At 37.1% G+C, this 22,748-nt stretch overlaps 1 protein-coding gene across 1 annotated transcript in view; it reads right to left on the bottom strand.

The window, feature by feature from the left end:
• The window catches only part of LOC129351228 (potassium channel subfamily K member 2-like), a 31,364-nt gene that overhangs the window by 6,819 nt on the left and 1,797 nt on the right, over positions 1 to 22,748 (bottom strand). The window contains exons 2-6 of the mRNA XM_055020119.1: positions 21,311 to 21,624; positions 13,619 to 13,736; positions 8,660 to 8,820; positions 6,624 to 6,834; positions 3,954 to 4,096 (exon numbers count right to left, since the gene is read on the bottom strand). Coding sequence (XP_054876094.1) covers positions 3,954 to 4,096; positions 6,624 to 6,834; positions 8,660 to 8,820; positions 13,619 to 13,736; positions 21,311 to 21,624 — 947 coding nt within the window. The remainder of the gene's footprint in view (positions 1 to 3,953; positions 4,097 to 6,623; positions 6,835 to 8,659; positions 8,821 to 13,618; positions 13,737 to 21,310; positions 21,625 to 22,748) is intronic.

The following is a 22,748-nucleotide window of genomic DNA, read 5'->3' as shown; positions in this document are numbered from 1 at the left end:
TCCATTTCACTAGCATTTGATGAATTAAGGAATAAATTCACCAAGATTTAACTTGTTCCTGAGCTTTTTACCAGCTCTATCTAGCCCATGTCCCTCCTGACCCATCCTCTCCTAAGTGAAATTAAATCTGCAGTATGTTGCTTTTATTTAAAAAAAAATATATATTTTTCACATATTTGTTAAAACTATCATTATGTTATAACAAGATGATCTGAGAAAAATCTATTTCCTCTGCCTTCTGGTTGTAATCTAGAAACAACCAATCAAGTGCTGTCAATCAAAATCTCATGTGGTGCTGCTCATCCTCCCCCCTCCTGTGATGCTTTTTATGTATCAAATAGACTCACAAAATTGTAACAGCAGCTGCCCAGGGGGGGGCCCAATTAAATTTTTTGTCAGAGGGCCCAAAATTTCTGGCAGGGCCCCTAAGAGTAGACAGCTACATGTTCAAACTGGGTATCAAAATTACGAAGAATATGGATTTTAGAGATTTTGAACATGGTGTGGGTGTTTGTGCCACAAGCGCTTGTTTCAGTAAAGACTAAAGCTCATTATGTCTTTCACCATGTTGTTTTTACCAGTACTGTGCATTTTACTTTATCTAAAATCAAGGCATAACAAAATGTCTGTCATCATGCTGCACCAAAACAAATGAGGATTTTGTAAGCTACGGATACAAAAAACAAACCTGGTTTTAAACTTTTCCACTCAGTTTTGAATTTATTCTCATTTCCTTCAAAATGGACTCATAACTACTCAAACCACTAAGAATATAACACGTAAAAACAATAGTTTTCTAAGTCGTCATGAATGTGGAAATGACAGTTCAGTTACAGGAAAGAAAACGTCAAGACGATTAAGAGTGCCCAAGAAGCACCAGAATGGTTTCTGGCCAAAGAGTTCCCCACTGTCTCAGAAAAGATTATTCAGATCTTCAAGATAATTTGGAAAAAAGGCATGCTATGTTCTCAAAAATACTATTCTCCTTGTGATGGATTGAAAAATTATTTATTTAGGAACGATGAGAGCTTCTATATGTGCCCTTTATCAAGCAAAAGTAAAGCTTGAAGCAAAGAAATTGACTGCTTTTGCAGAGAGGGTTTACTCACCACTCTGATACTGGCACGAATAAAGGCTGGCAGCAAAACATCCTCCAAGAGTAACTTTGTCAAGCAATCTGGGCACAATTTATTGATCATGTGTGCATTTTCCATCATGATGGATGGAGCACAGTGTGAAAGAACAAAGATCATCAAAAATGACATTTTGTCAGCATGTCAGACTTCACAGTACAAAGCGATTTAAAATGATCCATCTTTGTAAAACATATACAGTATATCAATTTTCACACCTGCAATCAAAAGTCCAAGTACACTTAAAACATCTCGTTTTAATACAATATATAAGTGGGTGGTAAAAAAGAATCAAAATATTTTCAAAAGGTATTTTTAATCTGACAAAACAGCCTCATCATATTGAATATGACTGTCTATAGGAAATCGTGCTGTAACTAGTTCAATGTACCCAGTAAATTGAACTGGTTAAGGCTGTGACTAAACCGCAGATGCTTTTAGTGGACTATTAACATTCAAGACTCATTGAGTTTTGTTCTGTGATCTAAGCCTTGACTCAGTTAGCAAACTTGGACTATCCGCTAATGGATGAAATCATGTTGAAGCATTTAGAACCCTGAAGCACTTAACCCAGAAATGTATTAAGAGAACAAAAGTCACGCATTGATTGTCAGGCTGACCACGTCTAATAACTTCAGCCTCTTTAATGTGCGCAGCTGACAAAAAAGTTCACTGAGATCATAAATGGCACGTCCATTAATCTCCTCAGACAGCTGTTGAAAAGCTCTTCCCTCCAGCGCTCTCCCACATGCTTTGCCCGTGCTCCAATTAGCAAACCACATGGAGGAACTTTATAACCCTACACGGTGTTGTTCTCCATTATTGTTCATTTATCACAGTGGCCGACTGCAGATGTGAAGATTTGTGAAAAACGGGAAGGAAGAAATCAATATCCAAGGATGATGTTTTTGAGACTGGTGCAATAAACAGGTTTTTCTTAGAATTGCAGCAAATCTGTGCAATTCATGCACAGATCTATAAGGGATGCTGTGCAATATTCATAATAATACAATATTTATATTGGGGGTTGTGCCCACTGGGTTTGTCTCTAAGGCCAAAATGCCTTGATTGTGACTTTTACACAGTCACTATCATCCAGTTGTCACGTCTAGTTTTATTATTCTGTATGTCTTACCGACCAGGATGCATCAGTGAATAAGACAAACCAGTTTTCTGGTACAGATTTGTAAAAGTATAAGGTGCACACAGTATGTATTATTGACACAGACAGCGAGAGCATCCATGGTTATTGAAAGGTTTCACCTTAATATTGCATCAGCCTTCCTTCTCTAGGGTCCATATTTATTTAGCAGCCTTTGAGGTGAAGAGGCATTTGAATTGAAATCTATGGCACATGTGCGCGCAGATTGGGGAAAACACCTCCTGTCTGCTCGTTTTCTCTGCCTGCTCGTCATCGACGCTCGTTCCTTCCAGCAACCTCGCACTGAAAACCTCCTCTCCCAGTGATTTGATTCTCTGCACAGCTCCCAGCCTCCTCAGACGTACACTTTATATGCCAGTGGAAGGATGGAAAAGGCCGCATACTTCCAAATAGCCACCGCTCTGTCTTATTCATGTCAAAGAAAATAAGATGATTTTGAATTCAGGAGGAGAGCAGATGTGTGTATGTCGATGTTTGGCTTTTATTTATTTATTTTTATTTTTTTTCATGTGAGTTATGAACCTGCCGTTACAGCAAGGTATTCTATTACTCAGCTCCGGCAGACGTCCAGTGACAGACTGTATTTACTTCACAGAGCGAGGGCAAGATGAATACACATCGCTTTCAGATTCATAGCTTGAGGGGCATAAACAGTGGGGTGACTGTGGTCTTAGGCTTATTGTAAATATCTCTATACATAGCATATTAGACACACTGCCGATGTGATGGCGAAGAGATGTTTAGACGTCAGCACAAAACAGCAGCATAATATTGAATTATTTGTTTAATTGTCAGATATCATATTACAACTTTATTCTGGTCATATTATGACTGTGTTATTGTAATGTTATGACTTTATTCTCGTAGTTAAAAAAAAAACAAAAAAAAAAACACTGTAGCCTGGCCGTAATACTTTGTCATAAAAAACATGACCTGAATTATTAGTCCAAATAAATAGAAGCTGCCATGGGAAAACTGACATCATTTGTAACTGTGGAAACATAAGATGTGAATTAATTAAAAATGATATCCATTTTCCAAAAATTAATTCTTCAAAAACCAACAGTGTGATTAATGATGCGTTAGACATTAAAGACAGTACAAACAGGCAGATCTCTAGTCTGCCAAGATATGCAGCATCCAAATCAGTAACTGCTCTCCAAATATTTGTCCATCATATTTTCCCCAGAGTGTCTCACTGCAGCTCCAGCCTCACTTTAGCTCCGATTATTTATCAATGTTTAAACTTCCACATGTGCAGCATGAGTCTGAAGTAAGTTTTTAGAGCCAATCAACTTGTTCTTTGAGGGAAACTTGATTTAGTGTTGGGTAATCAGCCAGCTACAAGTCATTAACTTTTGTCTTGATTAGCAAAGCACAGACTGATTATTTGGAGAAACTAGATAATAAGAAACCACTTCACAGCTTTCTAATGGAAGGTAGGTTAATATTACGACACAGTTGTTGAGATGCCCAAGACATAAAGACATATAAGTGAATATGTCTTCACTTATTTATACTGTAGGAAATGGTAAGTTGTCTCACTTCTATAGAGCTTCATCAGGTACAATGACTCCTGAGCCATCACTGCCCTCAGCAAGAAGCAACATTTTGATCTTCAGATATATTTCTTATACTTGAGCCACAACAGCACATACCTCCTCTTTAGTTTTCTTAGAGATGACTCTGAACCAGTCTCCAATCATGCTGAGCACTGCTGCAAAGTACGCCAAGCCCACCAGGATCCAGAACCACACCACCGGCTTGTAGTAGTCGAGGTACTCGAGGTTCTCTGAACCACCTGTAACACAATCAACACAACAAGTGGGATATAGTGGAGCACCAAGTTTGGTCTTTTAAATTAGTTGAGGTAAATAAATTGGACAATTTAGTTTTATAACTTAATGAGAGTTGGTTTGTCAGTCTTGTAGAGAAGTCATCTGTCTCAGATATTAGAACTTCATTAGCACTTCATCGCAAGAGAATGGTGGACTAACATGTATAAAACACTCACATAAAACAGAATATCATATAACATTTAATTTTTAAAACTAAACATTCATTCTCACTGAAAAAAACATAAAGAATATCTTAGAGTGTTTTCAGGATCAAAATTAAGAACAATGTGAAATTACTCAAAAATCTTTTAAAATAGTATATATATATTTTTAAAAACTCTACAAAAAATTGGTCCATTCAGAGTAAATCTAATAATGATGACCGTCAGCCAGTTTGTTAGAATAAGCTACAAGCAATGCACTTGTACATGCATCTGTATTTAAATCCAAACACCATATTTACAAAAGCTACGGAGCAATATAAGTTTAAAGTGATATGTGAGTGCACATTACAGGGCATGTTTAACTAAGAGGATCCCAAGCTAATTAGTTTACTGTAACTACCGCAGGCTGATGCAGGTGCTGTAATCTAATCGATAATCACTAGGGCTGCTCAGGGAAGTTTAATCTAGCAGCTAAGTGTTTGTGATTTTTCCCCATCTGCCTCTGCCTTGTTATCTGCCAAGCAGGTCAACTTGAACTAACTGCCTGCTGAACACACACACCCACACCCACACACACACATGCCCACGTGCATCCACACACACACATGTACACACAAACTTTAATGAAGACACACCTAGTGTCTCTCTTTTATTCTCTCCAGTTTTGGCTCTCATTCACTCCTGCCAGGTTCACTTACTGCATTAGCAGTAAGTATGAAGTTAAATCTTCAGACTTGTCATGATGTGTTTGAATCTTTGACATAATTTGGGTTGACTTTCTTTGTTGTGTGTATGCCCATATCTTGTGCATTAGTTGCATTAGTCCCTTTATGCATTTATTATTGTCAGAGCATTTGGACTCATTTCTTTAGATTAGTGTTCCTTTCTGTTTATTATATTTTCCATTTAAGTTCCCTGGTCTCTCTTCCATTAGTTCTCCCCACTTTGTTTCTTTCACCTCTTTTTGTTGCTCTCTGTGATATTCAATGAATCCTCTGTGATTTTTTTCTGTTTTCTATTTTTCTTGTCAATCTCAAATATTAATAAATTTTAGTATCAGCTAGCAATATTTCTTTAATTAACCAATTCATTCATCAAAGTGTAAAATACATCCCTATCAACTTGGTCCCATGTGAGAACATATTTGCCAATTTTGCTAATTGACAAATTGGTGAGCTGCCATCCAACCAAGTCACTTCATCAGTACTTGAAAACTGATCAAAGATGTCATAACACAACTAAGAATAACGTCTGCCTGTCAGCAGCCACAATTTATCACCCTTCTGGGTGGGCACCAACAAGTAGCACTGACATAGATGCAGAATTTAGGATCAAAATAGTAAAAGCTGCTTTACTCACATTAGGTATATACTTCCTGTTAAACAGTTTCTATGCTTCCTCTGACTTTGTCTTACAGTGGAAAAGAGTCATGTTGCACAACTTAGTATGGTGTTTCACTGATTGGAAAATTCTTCTATTTTTTAACTTTCCACTAGTCAGGGATCATCAGGTTAAAACTTAGGTTATAGTGATCAAGAGACATTTTCTGGGTGCATCTCTAGTAGAATGATGATACCATGTGTTTTGTATGTAATCGTTCTTATAATGAGGTTCACATCGTTGCTTTTAATGTAATTTTGGAATTTTCAATTAATTTTGGTACTACAAAGTTTACAGCACATGTGGTATTACTGTACATGTAGAACACTGTGAGCAGACTACCAGCGATGCCGAAGCCTTTTTGAGCCAATATGTGACACAGGAAATATAATTTCATGTTGTCCAGCTGCTGTTCCAGCACCTTATTCTTCCTTTCGATGGTGTAAATGGAGAAAGAAAAACTGTTGGGTCTCTATATAACTAAACAAAATTTCACTGTAACCCAAAAGCACAAATTTTAAACTGAACCACGTGTGGCTTGGAATAACTTAGCTTTGGATTTTGCCTATTTGCTTGTTTATGTGGTACAGTGAGTCACAGTTGTAAATAAAAGCAAATTTTATTGCACTTATTTTTTTTAGTTTGATCTCATGACTCTGCTATCTTAATACCACTCATCACATTGAAATTTGAAGACCCATTTAGGTGACGAGTAACAAATTCAGAAGGATATCTTAGATTTAACAGATGGGAGAGCTGAACATATAGCAGCCATTTGTAGTCAGTGATGAAATATAAGGATCGCAAAAAACTGGCTGGTGGGAGATTCATTGCCACTTAGCCCATCCACTGAGTCAAGCTGTCCAGCTTTTCTATAAATACACAGATTTTAATAGAGGTGTCAGTCAGGCAAATGAAGGACATGCTGCGAAACGAAATCACATACCCTCGGTCAGATGACCTTTTTCTCCGGCCACGAAGTCTCCGAAGCCAATGGTGGTGAGGGTGATGACGACAAAGTAGATGGACTCGAGCGTGCTCCAGCCTTCAATATGTTTGAAAATGACAGCTGGCAGGGCCACGAAGATGAGGCACCCAAACAAGATGAAGAGCAGGGTGGAGATGACGCGGATCTTTGTCTGGCTGACTTTCCACTTCTGACAAAAGGAGAAAAGGAAATTATTGAGAAGTTTTACACTCTGACACCTCAGAGACAGAGACAAGGTGACTGATGGTTAGAACATTTTACCAGAGCAGAAAAGCGTTTCAAAAATGCCACACCCATTGAACTTTTTCATGTTGTTTCAAGTTATTTAAAAATGAATCTTTTCTTAATAGGTTATATTTGCTTCACCATTACTCATTCACATAGTTTACGTCTTTCTAGAAATAAAGTTTTGTTTTACTATATTCTAAATCTAACACTGCAGAGTTCATGCGGTATGCTTTCTTCGCTAGATGGAAGAGGATGAGATGCATGTCTCCTCATATCTGTCATCTGCTAAAAAACAATGGTCTCATTTTGTTATTTCAGTTGCTACCATGATAGTTGATGTCTGAATGAACTCAGCAGTAAGTCTGATGGGCAAAAACTCTAATTTAATGTGAAATCTGCAGTCTTTTTCTTTCCTTCACAGCTGCTGTGAGTTGAAACATATTCTGCATGTAACTGATGTCTGGGGTAGCTTTTCCACTTGAGATTACTTCCTTCAGCTGGTTTCATGCTGATAGCATCATGCCCTTTTCCTCCCTGGTTATGTAAGACCTAAGAACAGAATGTCTAAGGGGAAGCATAAAGAGCATACAGACCTCGGATCAGAGTTTTTGATCCCTTCTCGGTGCCTTCTGCAAAAATATGGAATACTGTAAATTTTAAAGATGATGTGCTATGCTAAAATTAGTTGAAAACCAAGCTTGAGTTTCTTCCCAAGGGGGACTGATAAAGCTGAGTTGCTGTAAACCATTTCCCCCCTCCAGCAGTGACAGTAGTAATCCATCTGTTTCTATTGTCTGAATGACCCTCCAACCTTCCCTGCTCCAGAGGGAGTGACAGAGCGTGCAATGAATCAGTAACATAATTAACCTGTTGCTGTCAAGTATCTGGGTGTTAAAAAAATTGCCACTGCCACTGGTTTTGCTCCAAAACGGAAAGCTTAGATCGTCTTTTTGAATAATTGCACATGCAGAAAATGTCTATAAAATGTTGGGCTTTAATTGGAGAGAGTATAATCTGCCACCAGTCTCCAGTCAAATGACTTTGGAGTAGCGCCTGAGATTAATTGGTTGTGTGCCCAGTTTCTAGTGATAACACCTAATTGAAAGTCTTTATTTTCCCCGCAACAGTAAGCACCAGCTCAGGGATAAAACAGTTGTGACATATCTGCAATCAGAAGGTTGTTCTTATCAGACAATGTTTCCTTCACAGCACTGAGAATAGTGGCATGTCCTGCCCTCCAACTGTCCACAGGCTTGTAGTAGAGATCCGCCAGTCAGCAAGTCTATCAAAGATCAATTTATCAATCTGTTTGTCTGTCTGTCAGACATCCCTTACGCTACTGACCGTCTCGCTCAATCTGGGAAGTTGGCTGCTTCCTGAGATGTGGGTTTGGTTGAAGAATAAGGGCTTCCTATTACTTAAAAGAAAACACATATACTGTAAAGCCACTGTAATGTTCGGTGATGAGCCGAGTGGTGAAGTGCAAAGCATTGTGAGGGTTTTAAAAGCGTCTCACTGGGAAGTGGTTTCCTCTCCACCTGCTGTTCATATGGCTGGTTGAGTTTTTTTGTTGAAAGAGTGGGCGAGGACAGCAGGGAATAGCATACTCTTGAATAAATCTGGCCTCATTTCAAATTTCTATCCTTTTCTCATCCTTTCAGACAAATAATATCTAGTTTGGTTTCCATTGCTCTCCTCAATGCTTTGTTTGTTATGTCGATTATCCCCCCCAAAAAAAGAAAAAAAAAATTCCCAACGTTGCTCACCACAATCATCTTCTCGACTTTGGCGATACCCTTCCCAAAAATAGTTCCCAACTGGTCGCCGACACCGGCCAACAGGAATCCAAACAGGGGAATGCCCAGCAGAGCGTAGAGGATGCAGAAGATCCGTCCTCCTTCTGTGTGGGGAGAGATGTTCCCAAATCCTGGTAAAACAGAGAGACCGGTGGAAAATGAACAAAAGCAATTCCAATTCAAGTCAGAACATGTTATTTTCACATTTTATTGCTGCCTAATCACTGTGTACCTCATACTGCCAGCATGGGCTGCATGCAAAAAAACACAGATCTCCTACGCTGCCATTAATTCATTTGGTGCAAAACCTGTTTTCTTGCTGAACAAATTTGATTTGCTCAAATTCAATAAGTTTGCAAATGCATTTGTAAATTTTAGAGAGCAAAATACTGCATAGATATGGATGTTGTAGCTTGTGACTAAATTTTTAAGTCAATTCAGTCACAAGCTGGTTACTTAGTGCATAATTTAAACAAAATAATAACAACAATAATAATAACCTATTACTTAGTTACTGTTTTAGCTTAATGAAACTCTGTAGACAGAAAAGCTGAATGAAGCACATTAGGAATTCAGACAAATTCAGACAAAATCAACTTGACAAAATTCCAGCGGTGGAAAATGATGGCGTGTAAGGGCCTCTGACTCACTAATTTATTATTCGGACCTGCAATTTCAAAGCAAAACGAATGAAATATGAACAGAGAAAGTGAACCTTCTGCTGATTTTTAGCACTTTCAGATGAGTGAAAAGTACATATCTGTTCATGGCTTCTCCTCTACAAACCTGCGTATAAAATGCAGCTTTACAATAACATATCAAGAAGAACCTTCAGAGATTTTGTTTCCTTGCGGACATTTGATTCCAAGCATCACACAGTGTGCACTGTGAGCTTCATTATTCAACAGCTGCTTAATGAACTAAATCTTACTTGCTTTTATTAATACATGTAAGCTACAGGGAACCTTCTGATGACTCCCTAGTCTTGGGCTGGACCGGAGTGACACCTAATGTGAGAGAAATTGTTGATCATATCTCAGTAATTCTATGATTAATTCCAGGCGAGCTGGGAAATGATAAACAGGAGGGTAGGCCTGCCATAATAAGAAATAAATCAAATAATCACATGGTAAATTAAAACAAACTCAATTTTGATTTGAATGATTTATCGTTTTTTCTTTTCTCTCTTTCTTTCTTCCAAAAACTAGATATAAACAGTCTTGAGTCTGAAAGACTAGCCCTTCTTTTCACGGACAATTTTGTTTACAGAGACTTCATAATTTATTTTATTTGTTGTTTCTGTTGTCTTGTTTATTTGTTTTGGATATTTTAAGTGTCTTCCAGTTCCAGGGTTAAATGTTCATTAAAATTTCAACTCTCTTGACAAATTCTAAACTGTGTTTTTTTTTAAAAACCCAATCAATTCAGAATTGTTTCCTTTTCTTTCCTGGTGTCAAGGTAAATAGTCAGAATCTGGTATTCGTGGACGGGGAAGCAACAGTGAAACGTGGCTGGAGTGTTCCAAGCAAGAGATTCACTCTGCAGAGATTTTGTAAAGCTCTCCCTGCCTAATTTAAAAAATAAAAAGAACAAAATACTGCACAACCCCAGCTCCCATATTTAGTGAACTGAAACTGAGCTGCCAAGAACAAAATGTTTAAACAGAAAAATTACTTCAGAAAAACCCCCCAAAACGTTATGCTGTGTAGGTTTATCTCTTTGCATCGCAAAAACTTGAGATGCAGTCAAATCCTCAATCATTTCCACCTCAATGAATGATAGAATTACAACCTTTAAAAATCAGGAAAAGAAAGGATTGTTTCTTTTCTCTTTTTTATTCAAAAATGGCAAATTCTGCTCAACAATCAACTTCCTGGTGTTTTTCTAGTTCAGGCAATTGTCTGTCTGAAAAAAGTGACATTTTTCCAACACTTTTATCTGCCTTGATCCTTTTCTATGAAAGGAAAACTATTCATCTGAATACATTGGTGAGTTTCACACCTTACTATAGAAGCTCCATTGATAATAAATATGATTTTCTCAGCAAAAAGGCTGAAGCCGACATCCGTCATTCACTCATGTCACCATGTGATTCATATACAAGAAGAGTTTGACTGTCTATGGTTAGAGGAAATACTCATATAATGGGCATGAAAGTCCAGTGGCCTTTGGTTTAAAGTCATGAAGAGATAAAAAAAAAGGTAAGTCTGATACCTTCACTAATAGGCAATTAAACTATTTTATGAGATATATAAATCATTTAATTTAATGTTTCCCGTTAGTTTTAATTTATGGGAATACCAATAATTTTACACAAAGGGATTATTAGCTTCATTGGGGATTATAATAACCAATTCATTACATTACTACAAGCCACAAAACATTTATTTTCCTATTAAATGGAGGCAAGCATGTAAAAATTGTTCATTCCTGTTGTTACAAACTAGAAATAATGGATTCCTTTGAGTGTTGTTATTGATCCAGATCGCATGGAAAGTAAATGGATTGTAAGTCAGACAGATTTAACAAAGAGATCTCAGGGGATCTGACACAGTGAGATCAATCACTAATTCAGCTCCAGGAGAGAGGAGGATAATCGCAGGAGCAGCTACTGTAAATTCCAGCAATTTTCGGAATTTACAGTAGGAATGAAAGAGAGGATTTTCAATAGTTTGGGTAATTAAATTATAATTATCTGCAAAGACAAAGAGATCCCCAGATTTTAACAGATGTTCAAAAATCTCAAGCTGATCGAAACAAATGAAAACAAAAAATACATCTCTGGGATTTCTCTGACAAAATGACACACTGGCTTCAGAGACAGCCTCTGAGTCTGATTTATTTACATAACAGCACGAAGGCAACGGAACAATCAGAAAAAAATGATGATTGCCCACAGACAGCACAGCAATTATGTGCTGTTTACACTAACAGGCTGCAAAGACAAAGCACACAAATCACCACCTGGGAGGGAGGTTTCTGCAGAAAAATCAAAGCTTCTGCCCACTGCTACCACCCTTACTTCATTTATGCAATTGGCCTGATGTGGACGTTTCTAAAAAACAGAGAGCCAAACAGATCTGTTCTTTGAATTGAAGCCATGGAGCTTTCTTCTCTGCATCAGTGAGCTAAAAAACAAACAAAAAAAAACTGTGCAAAATTTACCCTTTGCCTACGAAGTGACTTGCAAAAATATTTAACACCGCTTGAAATTCTTCACAATTGCTCAAGTTACAGGCACAAACATTGATGTGTCTTACTGGCAGTTTTCTAACTAAGACTGCACATCTTTATTTATGGCTGACTGTATACATGCTACTCTTGTCAGATGTTTTTGAAAGACCATTTTACTTTCTCTTACACATTATGCATTACTTTGTGTTAAACCATAACAAAAAAAATGCAAAATGTAAAATGGGAGTTTCCTATGCCAACTTTTGAGGCGCTGTGGCCTTAGCAAAGATTCAAATATTTATTTATAGCAATTCAGTTTTTTATGTGAAAATGTGCATCTTAGTAATGATCTCTGACAAAGCCTACATTTAATAAGCTGCAGGTGCCCACCAAACAGATGTGGTAGAGGCCTGTGAATGTGTGTAATCATGTTGTGACTGGTTTCAAAAAAATCAACTTCTCCATTGTGCAACACACCCTGGGAAACTGGAAATGAGTCTGATGAGAGTCTGGGCTGCATGTGGGTCGTATACTTTGATACTACAGTGCTCATCGAGAGCATGCTCTGCCTACACATTATGGCCATTCATGTGAAAATACAAGCACACTCTTATTCCAAGCTGATAGCCAAATCAGCTTATTACACTTTAGTGCATTTAATTTCCTCATTAGAGACTGAGCTTTGACAGGGTGCTGGAGATGTGAAATGGAGCCCAACAACCCACTGAACAGACATAGTGATCTGTCAAGGTCCAATTGGAAAAGCCAGATGAGCTGTCAGAATGTGTGTGTGTGTGTGCGTGTGTGTGTGGGTGTGTGTGTGGGGGTGTGTGTGCGTGGGTGTGTGTGTGTGTGCGTGCGTGTGCGTGGGGGTGTGCGTGTGTGTGTGTGTGCATGCGTGTGTGTGTGTGCATGCGTGTGTGTGTGTGCGTGCGTGTGTGTGTGTGTGCGTGGGTGTGTGTGCGTGTGCGTGTGTGCGTGTGTGTGTGTGTGTACGTGTGTGTGCGTGTGTGTGTGTGTGTGTGTGTGCATGTGCAAGAGTCTGTAAGGAGGGTGCTTGTGTGAGCTGTTACTTTTTTTCCTGATTAGTAAGCCCTTACAGCTGCAGATGACACAAAGAGGGGACAAAGTGTGTAAAAAAAAGATGGGAAGCATGGTGGATTTTCAGCCTGTGGCATTCAGATAAAGGGTTATGTGCTCTAATTATACTTTGAGTCCTGCATTTAACTTCTGTTGCTGTGAATGAACAGGATATTAGCTGTGTTGCAAGAACTGCGATAACATTTTAAACCTTGCAAGGAGCGAAAATTACTTAGTGGAAATTCTCCTCAGTTGGATAAATGAATGACCAAACGGAGGTCAGACTGAGAGATGAAGTTTGGTATCCTTGTGGTTCTGTCATTCATCTGTTGAATATATTCTTTTCATTGTCTTACTGATGTTAAATGGGCTCCATTCAGTCTGGGGTGGAAGTGAAAGAGCAAATCAAAGTGCAATCTTGTAGAGGAAATGAGTTTTTTGCAACTGTTGCTGGAGTGCAGTCATTGTGCAATCTTGGACAGGAGCTGATGTGACTATAATTTATGTGTGCAGGTGCAATTTCATGCCAAAATGGTCCTTGAAATTACACAGTTATTCTGCCATGCTTCTACTCTCTAACAGGGGAACATATGTTTGTTTGTTTTTTTATTTTTATTTTCAGGTCTCAGAAAACAAGATGCTACATTCTCTTTATTTAGAAACCATTCTTCCTACCAATTGTGGTGATAACAGTCCCGGCAAAGAAGAAGGAGGAACTGAGGTCCCACAGGCTCGTCTGATTGGACAAATTTCCTGATGGATTCACTCCAGCACGAACTGCCGAAACCACTTGCTGCAGACGAAAGGAGAGCAGTTTAAATGTTAAGATGGTGGCTCTCATTAGGAGTTTAACACAATATAGGTTCAGAAACTCAGAAGATGAATACAAAATTAGTGGTGCACGACGGCTCTCCTGGGAAATAAATGACAGCTGAGGTAAACATCCAACAAAGACAATTAAGAGTGGGGAAAAGATGATAGCATCTGTCTCCTTTTGAACATTTTCTTTGAAGTTGCAATCTTTTTCACAAAGAACCTGTCAAGGCTGCTGGGAGTAAAACTCAATGAAGCAATAAAAATGATCAGTTTTGATGAATTCTTGTTTACATTTTTGTGTTTTCTAAAGCCAAGTTTCACACCCACAATGTGAACACTGAAATGCAAAGAGCTTCCTCACTCTAGAATTCATGCTTTGTCTGTTGTGCTTGAGTGAAAGACTGAGCATTTTAACTCTGTGCAAATTGGTGACTTTCTGCACCCTGGCTGCTAAATGCATGAATGCTAAACAAGGTAAGATGAGCTCAGTTTACCCGTTTTCATTTCTGCCGACAGTTTTGACCCTTCTTGCTCTCCTGCAGTTTAAATCAAGTGCAGGCAAATCCAAACACTGAAATCTGAATTAGAGATATTCACGAGTCATTTTTCCTACATCTAAATCATGACACAGGTCTTTGAGAGGCAAGTTCAAGTTAAGTTTTATCAATAAATACATACCCATAAATACTTTTGACCAATAACATTGCATTACTCTAGGTTAAGAATTTAAATGTATAATATGTACCCTAAGTCCTAATTTAATGCAAACATTTAATAGTACTTTTTGAGTCTAGCTCTTATCAACAATCTTTTGATGTTTTCAAATGTGAACTCAATATTACACATATTATGATCTGATTTCATTGTATTTTTCAAGCTCAAATCTTTCATTTTAAACAAAAATAACAGGAATATAGCACTTGTTTGTGTTGAATTTCTGTGCTTCTTATTTTAGATATCTTTATTTTTAACAGTACTACAAAGATGAAACAGTACAGTACAATACGTCCCATTTAAGACAAAAGGTTGACTAGGGTGGGCCTTATGATCTTCACAGCATCACTGAGACAGACAAAAAGAAAAGCTTTGAGACTTCAGAAGAGCTGCAGTCAAACCTTCGACTATAATGCTAATAATTGAGGGAGAACATTTTAAAACATTTATCTCCTGTCTATGAGTTTTTTTTTTAAACTCAAAGCCTCTAAAATATCAAATCTCCTGTGATGCAGTTTAATAATTTTGCGACTTTGATCAGGAGGGAGCAGCAGATGGAATAATCTCCGTTAACTGAATTTAATATGAATGAACCTCCAGGAATAGAACAGTAATGTACCATTAAAGATGTTCATACACAATATTTAAGGTCACTAAAATGTCACAGGGTGTACAGTGTTTATAATTATTCATCATCATTAGTGACATGAAGCTTTCTTTCATTCACGACAGAGAGGCTGCATAAGACAGTAAAGATGAGAGTATTAAAGTGGACTTAAAAAAGACAGCAAATGAGAAAAGGCTGTTTTACAGTTCAGAAATAAGTTAGAGGGAAGACAGACAGCTAGACTAAAATTACACTGGCAGTGTAACGTTGCACTTACCAGCCGCTTCAAAAGGTACACCTTGCTAGTAAAAAGGTCGGACTCCTTTTTGGCTTCAGAAACATCTTGATGTTTTTGCGGTACAGGTGGGCAAGTCTGAAAGATTTCTCTGAGATTTTGTTCCATGTTCACATGACAAGATTTTAAACTTGCAGCAGATTTGTCAGCTTCACATCCTTGATGGAAATCTCTAACACAAGCTTAACTATAAGGTGCTTTCTTGGACTGGGATCTGCTGAATTAACTCATTGTCATTTCAGTTTCAGATGATTAAAGCTTTATGTCATTGTGCGTTTTCTTGCTGGAAGTGTCCATTAGAACAGGTGCACATAAAAGGATTGACACAGTCAACTCTATACTTTAGGAAAACATCTGAATGCTGTAGGCAGAAACTCATCTGACATTTTCCAAATATGTCACTGAAACTGTGAATTGTTGCCTGAGTTTTCTAAACATAGCTGACAGGAGTGGAATCCAGTGTGGCAGTAGCCCATAGGCTTCAAGATTCAATGTGTTTTTGTTTCTTGTGTTTACAGATTATTCTCTATAAATTAGAGAAAAGTTGTGTAAGAAAATGTCAGCAGTTTATCGGTGTGGCACCAACAATCATGCCACATTGAAAGTACTTTAAATTGCCTATCTCCCTCATTCTGGTGCTTTCTTTAATTTGTCCTCTTCATCACATTTAGATCTCTAAGTTCCTTTGATTTCTGCTAAAGCAATTGAACTGGTGTACCTGAAGAAGTTGCTGATCAGCGTTTATGGTGCAGTTAATATATTATTCATCAATGAGTGACTTTTCTTCCATTACCTGTTTTCCCCTTATCTGCGATGGGACCAAGGTAACTAGTTCAAGTGAAAAACCAATATACTCCTTTGCCTAGAGATATTTTATGTTTTTTATGCATATTTATGCTTCCCATAGTGAGTTGTAGCTTTGCACAGAACAGCCTTCATTGTTGACTCTCCTAATGTAGAGAAGATATTGCCCTACTCCAAGCTTCCCCCAGAGCTCCAGAATAAAACACTATTATACTTGAGGTATTCCTCCACTTCAGGTAGGAACTGAAACCTTTGGGTAACATTATTATGTTTAGGAACCATGGCCTCAGTGATCACTTTAAATTTTAAACTCTAAGTTTGATAAATCTAAACAGACCAGATAGAAACTGAGAACCATCATGAAACGAGTCGTTTTAGGCTATGAATACATTAAGAGAACGGGAATTATGTGCTATGAATATTTCCAGCTGTTCAAAGCCTAAAAACAAATGTAAATGAGGTTAAAAGATAAAACCTCACATCCATTGTTCCTCCAAAGAAATCCTTCAGCGAGGCAAGGCTCAGTCAGTCCCTTTTGTTTTGCACCCAAGTGAGCTTATCATTTCTTCCCTGCTCTGCCATTTGCACACAAAGCTGCCCATAATAAGGCAAAAATTATGTGGACATCACGCAGGCTATTGGCGAGCTAAACCAAACAGTTGAGAGAATCTGAATCGTCAAAGCCTTTTTTTGATATAGCTTACCTTTTTAATTACTCCCTTTGAGAGCACACTTCTCCTTCATCCTCTGCTGACTAGCTTTTGAAAAAAGTTGTGTGTTTGTGCAAAGTAAAGAGTGAATAAATGGCACCTGGGTGGAAACCGTGCATCAATAAATCATCAGAGGAAAAGTAGTTGCTTGAAAGGTTGCTTAACTCAGTCACTGACCTGCTTACTAATAGATGATAGGCAGAGCTGACGAGTGCTGTAACATTCTCGCGAAACAACAAAAGGATTAGAGTAATTTTTGGTTGAAAGTGGAAAGCTGTCTTATATTTACTCTGACAGTATCAAAAGAAAACATGTTTCCAAAAGAAAAAAGTGCTGAGTTTGAACCATAATTAACAGAGGTGGTCTGTCCTGGAATGTGTTAGCGGTATTACATGACAATGTTTTTATGTGGGATTCAATAAACAATCAGAAATACAAATTTAAAACAACACAATTAGACCTGATAACCTGAAATCAATTTGGAAAACAATACAGGCTAGATTAAACCAAATTTGAAAACAATTATTTGTTTTTTAATGGGGAACATCTGTGTTAAACAGGGAGACTATTAAGAAGAGAATTCAAATCATGAACAAAAACAAAAGTCCAAATACCTGATCTCAAAGAACAGATATGTTTTTGATGAAATGTCTGTATTTTGCTTTGTTTTGAGCTTCAAAAGTGAAAAGTTTTTGGTAATAGTTTTTGGCCAATATCCAATTGTGCTTGAGCGACTGTCTAAGAATGTATAGTGAAGAATTCAAAATAACACAAAACATTTCCAGATCTTGAGATCAGAGACGAAAAGTAGAAAAGAACTACACTTTATATGTAGAAACATTCTGCCATTTCTAACTTTCTTTTGGCTGTGAGTCATGAGAGGCTTTGAGTTTGATTTGTGTTTGTTTGATGTTTTATTCAACTAGTGGTTTTATTATCTTGTTTCTGTACCTTTGTAGCATTCTGATTGTTTATCCTGTTGCTTCATGTGCTTGAATCCCTCTCAGTGCTGCTAATCAGTTATCATATTTGGTATTCTGTGTGGTTTTCATTATTCCCCGTCAGCTTGTTCTTATTGTTAGGACGTCTTCACACGTTTGGCGGTGTGCACACCTCCAAATTGCACATAGAGAATTTCAAGCTGTAGTTCAAATGTAAAGTAGAATTATAACAGAATCTAGGAGAAGCCTTGTCCCTGAATTGTAATCATTGACAGATAATTAATAAGGTCAGTAAAGAGAAAAAAATAGGAAATGGAAGCAAAAACCTGAGCACCAGTCATGTGGCTTTAAACAATCTTTTTCAGTGGTTTCATCAGAACTCTGGGAAACTACCGTACTCCAGGTTTGACATCCTCAGTACGTAACAACTCAATAAAAACACATTTAATTTTATGCATGATTCCTTTTCACTTCCTCTTGGCAAGATATAAGCATTCACTGTTTTGCAGATTAAAATTAATGAACAGAATTATTCAGCAAAGCATAGCACTCTGTGACAAAACCCCTGATTATGTCTCCTTTTGTTTTGTTTTCAGTTCTGAAATACTATTTTTCTATCCTAGAAGCTTTATTTTGCATCTCACTTGCCTGCTCCAGTGTGAATTTAGGTCAAATTCCTTCTCAGTTTGACAATTTCATAGATAATTGCATGGCATTGTCAGACTCTTAGCACAGACAATGACCAAAATTCATGTCAGTGAAAGATTTGCAGCATCCCAGCAAAGCTTGTGATAGACTTTCATAAAGCTCAGCATCAACATTGCAGATCTTTTTAAGGTGACTGCAATTAAATGATGTTAATGAGCTGCTTTTCAGGTACAACGTGAAATTGTTAGTTTTTCATAATGAAAACAGATGAAAAAATATGGGGCAACTTTTCTTGGGAATCCAGACATTTTAAGAAAAAAAGCTCAGACAACAGCGAAGAGAGAAACAGATGTGAAATCTGTTTGTCAAATATTGAAAAAAACATTTTATGTTTTATTCTGATTGCTATACTTTCAGTAGATTTTAGTGCGTCTCTCCAAGAATGGAAAACTAATCCTGTGTCTTATGTTGACTGTTTACCAGATCACCTGCAGATGCAGCAGTGTTCTTTGTATAATACAGTATTTGTGTCCCTGCAGCCCTGCCGTGCACATTACTGTTGTTCAATGTTCTCCTGGTGGTGAATTTATAAACATTAACCTTTACTCTGTACGTTAATGGAATCCAAAGTCGTTAGAAGACAAAGTCTAACCTTTTCCAGCCGCATGAAATCTTTGCATGAACTTAGAAATCTCATTTTACTCCTGCTTTGATACCTGTCCTCATCCCACTTAACTTCCTGCTTCTATACACACCAGATTGACACCATATCAGTTAAAAAAAAAACAAAAAACAGTTTTTTTAGAAACTGAAACTGCCACTTAGTGGAGCTTAAGAAAACACTCTTTGTTTCAACAACAAAACTACCATTTATTGTGAATTTTCCCAATTTTTTTAAAACTAGGATATGTTTTTACCTGTTGTTTTCAGTCTAAATTATGTAGAAATCTTGAAAAATGTAAAACATAAAAGCTCCCTTCCAAGAACAAAATAGAATCTTTCGAGAAAAAATAACCTATAAAATTATGACTTTTCATTGTGTCCTCTTAATTAAAAACAGGATCATTTAACTAGATTTGCTCAGCGTAGTAAATATCCATGTATTGAGTAAAATAGTGTCAGCAGAGTTCAGTTGCATTATTCTCAAGCAATCTTGGTTGAGTGTGTTTAATAATCATCACAGGATTAATGGTAAGGGGGAAAAAAATCTTCATTATGACAAAGGTTTGAATAAAATTATGAATTTCTTCAGTCAGTTTTTACACCTGATCTTTACAGCATATAGTGTTGATGCTATCTTATTACAGTTAGGGCTTCAAATTGGATCATATTTGCATTTTCTTTACATGAAAGGTAAATAAATTTGGTATTTGAGATGATGCATTCTAACTGAAAGCATCACTGAAAAAAATATATAACATGTCATGCTCGAACCTCTTTAATAAGAGAATAGGTTACAGCGGTATCTTCTTGTATCAAGCAGATACTTTTTATGGATTAAAAAAACTAACTGTAATCACAGTCCTTCAAGGAACTTGCACTCGATTCTTGATTTCTGTCACCTTGTGGCCTAAACTCGCTGCCGACTTTGTTCGGTACACCTGTTCAGTTGATTTGAGCACAAACTGCATTTTAATCTACAAATTAAATGTTGCAATTCAATGCCTGTAAAACTATTTTGAGACAGAAAATGAAAGCAGTTCAGTTCTTATGTTCTAATGCTGAAGTCCTTATGATGAAGGAGCAACATAGCAGATTATGAGTTCACCCAGATAGCTACTAGGTGAAGCAAAAACATCCCAGACTAAACTCTAAAGAGATTTAAAAAGTCCAAAAATCAGTTTTATAAATGATTTTAAAACTCTGGACAACAAATATGTCACTGTAGCTGAGAAATTGTTTTGTCACCTTGCCATTGTACATCTAAGCATCTTGACAAGGCGTAGCTGTCAAAATGCTCACTATGTAAGTTAGCTCATGTGACTGCTATTGGCTTTAACACATGGTTTTTCTTAACCAAGGTGGGCACCTGCCAACAGGACTGCACTTCAAACTTTGTTTTTAATTCAGAAGGTTTCTATTTTTTATTTTTTATTTTACTTTGACTATTCATCCAGCATTCAGATTGGTGAGTTGAGGCATTTGAAGAAAAACACATATCATCTAGAATGTGACGACTGTGATGACATTAGAAATATATATATATATTTTGACCCATTAAAGTTGCATGATGTAAATGGCTGCTAGTTTTACTTACACTAAGACATTCTGGTGGTATGAATTTGTAAGTCTTCATGAACCACATATTGATAGCAAAGCCACAACAGTTTAGCTTCCACAAAATTCAAGCAGAAATTGCAGCACTTGATCACATTGCAAATCGTGCTCAAGTGCTTTGCTGTTTCAGTTATTGACTAAAATTGATATCAATTGTAAAAAATATTAACAACAGATTACATATATTATTATATCTATCTATAAAATAACCACAATTCTGTAAGCAGGAAACAAATTGAAAATGCAAACAGTGAGAAACAACCAAACAACCTTTGAGTTTATTTTAGTATAAAAGGTGATTCATTCCACAACAAACCTCCAGCTGTGGCAATTGTTGTTTTTGTGGCAAAACAAAATATGTATTGCATGTGCTCTGATAATACTTTGCATAGCCAGTGTTTCAATAAACCATTCGCCTTTTTTGCAACAGTTTGCTATAAAAAACACAAAACATAGGAATAAACCTGTCATGCATTTGAAAGCAATGCACATGTCAAAAGAAACCTCATTTTGTCAGGCACTATAAGTCACCAGAAAAGAAAATATTACACCTGCCTTGACAAGATCCTCCAGCTCCGTTGAATTTATGCAGCTGTGCAAGGCCAAGAACTCCAGTTTTTCTTTCAGAATGACCGCTTTCTGGTAGCTTTCGTGAGGCTGCTCCAGAGCCTGGAACACTGTTGCCCCGATGATGAGGTACAGCACCACCAGGAAGAAAATGGCCGACACAGTTTTCCACCTCATGACTGTGGTCCGGGTGTCACACTCATCCTCCGGAGTGTTCAGCACCACTGGTTTTGTGGAGAACGACAGGCGAGGCTTGGAGTTGTGGACAGCAGCCTTTGGGTCAAGGAGGTCAGGTGCGGCCACTGGAAGGAAGGAGATCATCGTTATCTGAGGTGTTCCACACTAAAAGAGCTAAACAATTATACATGCTTATGTTAAAAACAGCCTTGCTAACATATTATGTGGTGTTTTTTTCTAATACTTAACACATTTGACTTTCTGTCAGAAGCTAATTAAATACTTTGTTGGATTATTGCCACTGAAGGCCAATTTATTTGACATTTTAATATTAAAACTCTACCAGTGAAAAGATGACTGATTGTTCCACTGTTTTCATTTCATTATACTTCTTTGAATTACTCTTTCTTACTATTTTTACTCCTTCAATGTTTCCATAGATTTTGACAGAGCTAATGCTTCTGGAGCTGTTCAAGTAACTCCTATTTTCTCTTAGTCAAGGACTTTACACTTCTTTAACAATATTTTCATTGTTTTTCTCCAACTTTCTCAGGGCAACAAAAAAAAATGTTTTTTAAGGAGAAGTTTATGCGCAGCACAGCCACCTAGTACAGCCATGCAAAATACATGAGGCTCTGTAGACAGGTTGTATAAAATAGTAACTATGCTGCATTTTTCACTGTAATTTCTTTCACCTTCTACCCACTAACATTTTTATTATGTTTCTTTCAGGGAAAAATATTTTTTTCAGTGAAGAAAATATATATTTTTTTAATGTGAAGAATAAAACTTCTGCTGTTTTTTAATAAAAAAATGCCTTTGCCTATACATGGAGATTTAATAGAGGGTAATGAAGAGAATATATTTTTTCAATTAAATTTTTGTCAACTTTTAAGAATGAACATGGAGTTAGAAGCTGCTCAGCATCGACAAGCTTTTCTTCAACCAACATAAACTGCATTAACTCTCAGCCTTACACAGCCATTTTATTACTAACTCAAGCTGCACAAGTCTGAATATCTTCCTAATAAATACATAATTAAAGCTTTCACCAGTGCATCCAGGTGAAGTCGTCAGTCCCCATTAGTTGTTGATTATTATTCAAGCTCCTGTCTCAATGATCCAATTATTTGACTTATTTTTCACATTTGAATCAAGACTTTAACATACAAAGACTCATGGCAGTAATTCAAAGGACTAGCACATGCAGGCTATGAAGTGAATTCTACAACATTTATATTTAGAGGAC

Source organism: Poeciliopsis prolifica, unplaced genomic scaffold (assembly GCF_027474105.1).
Source record: "Poeciliopsis prolifica strain line A6 unplaced genomic scaffold, Auburn_PproV2 SCAFFOLD065, whole genome shotgun sequence".
NCBI classification, from domain to species: Eukaryota; Metazoa; Chordata; class Actinopteri; order Cyprinodontiformes; family Poeciliidae; genus Poeciliopsis; species Poeciliopsis prolifica.
The sequence above is the reverse complement of the archived record's forward strand: the minus strand, read 5'-3'. Positions and strand labels throughout refer to the sequence as shown.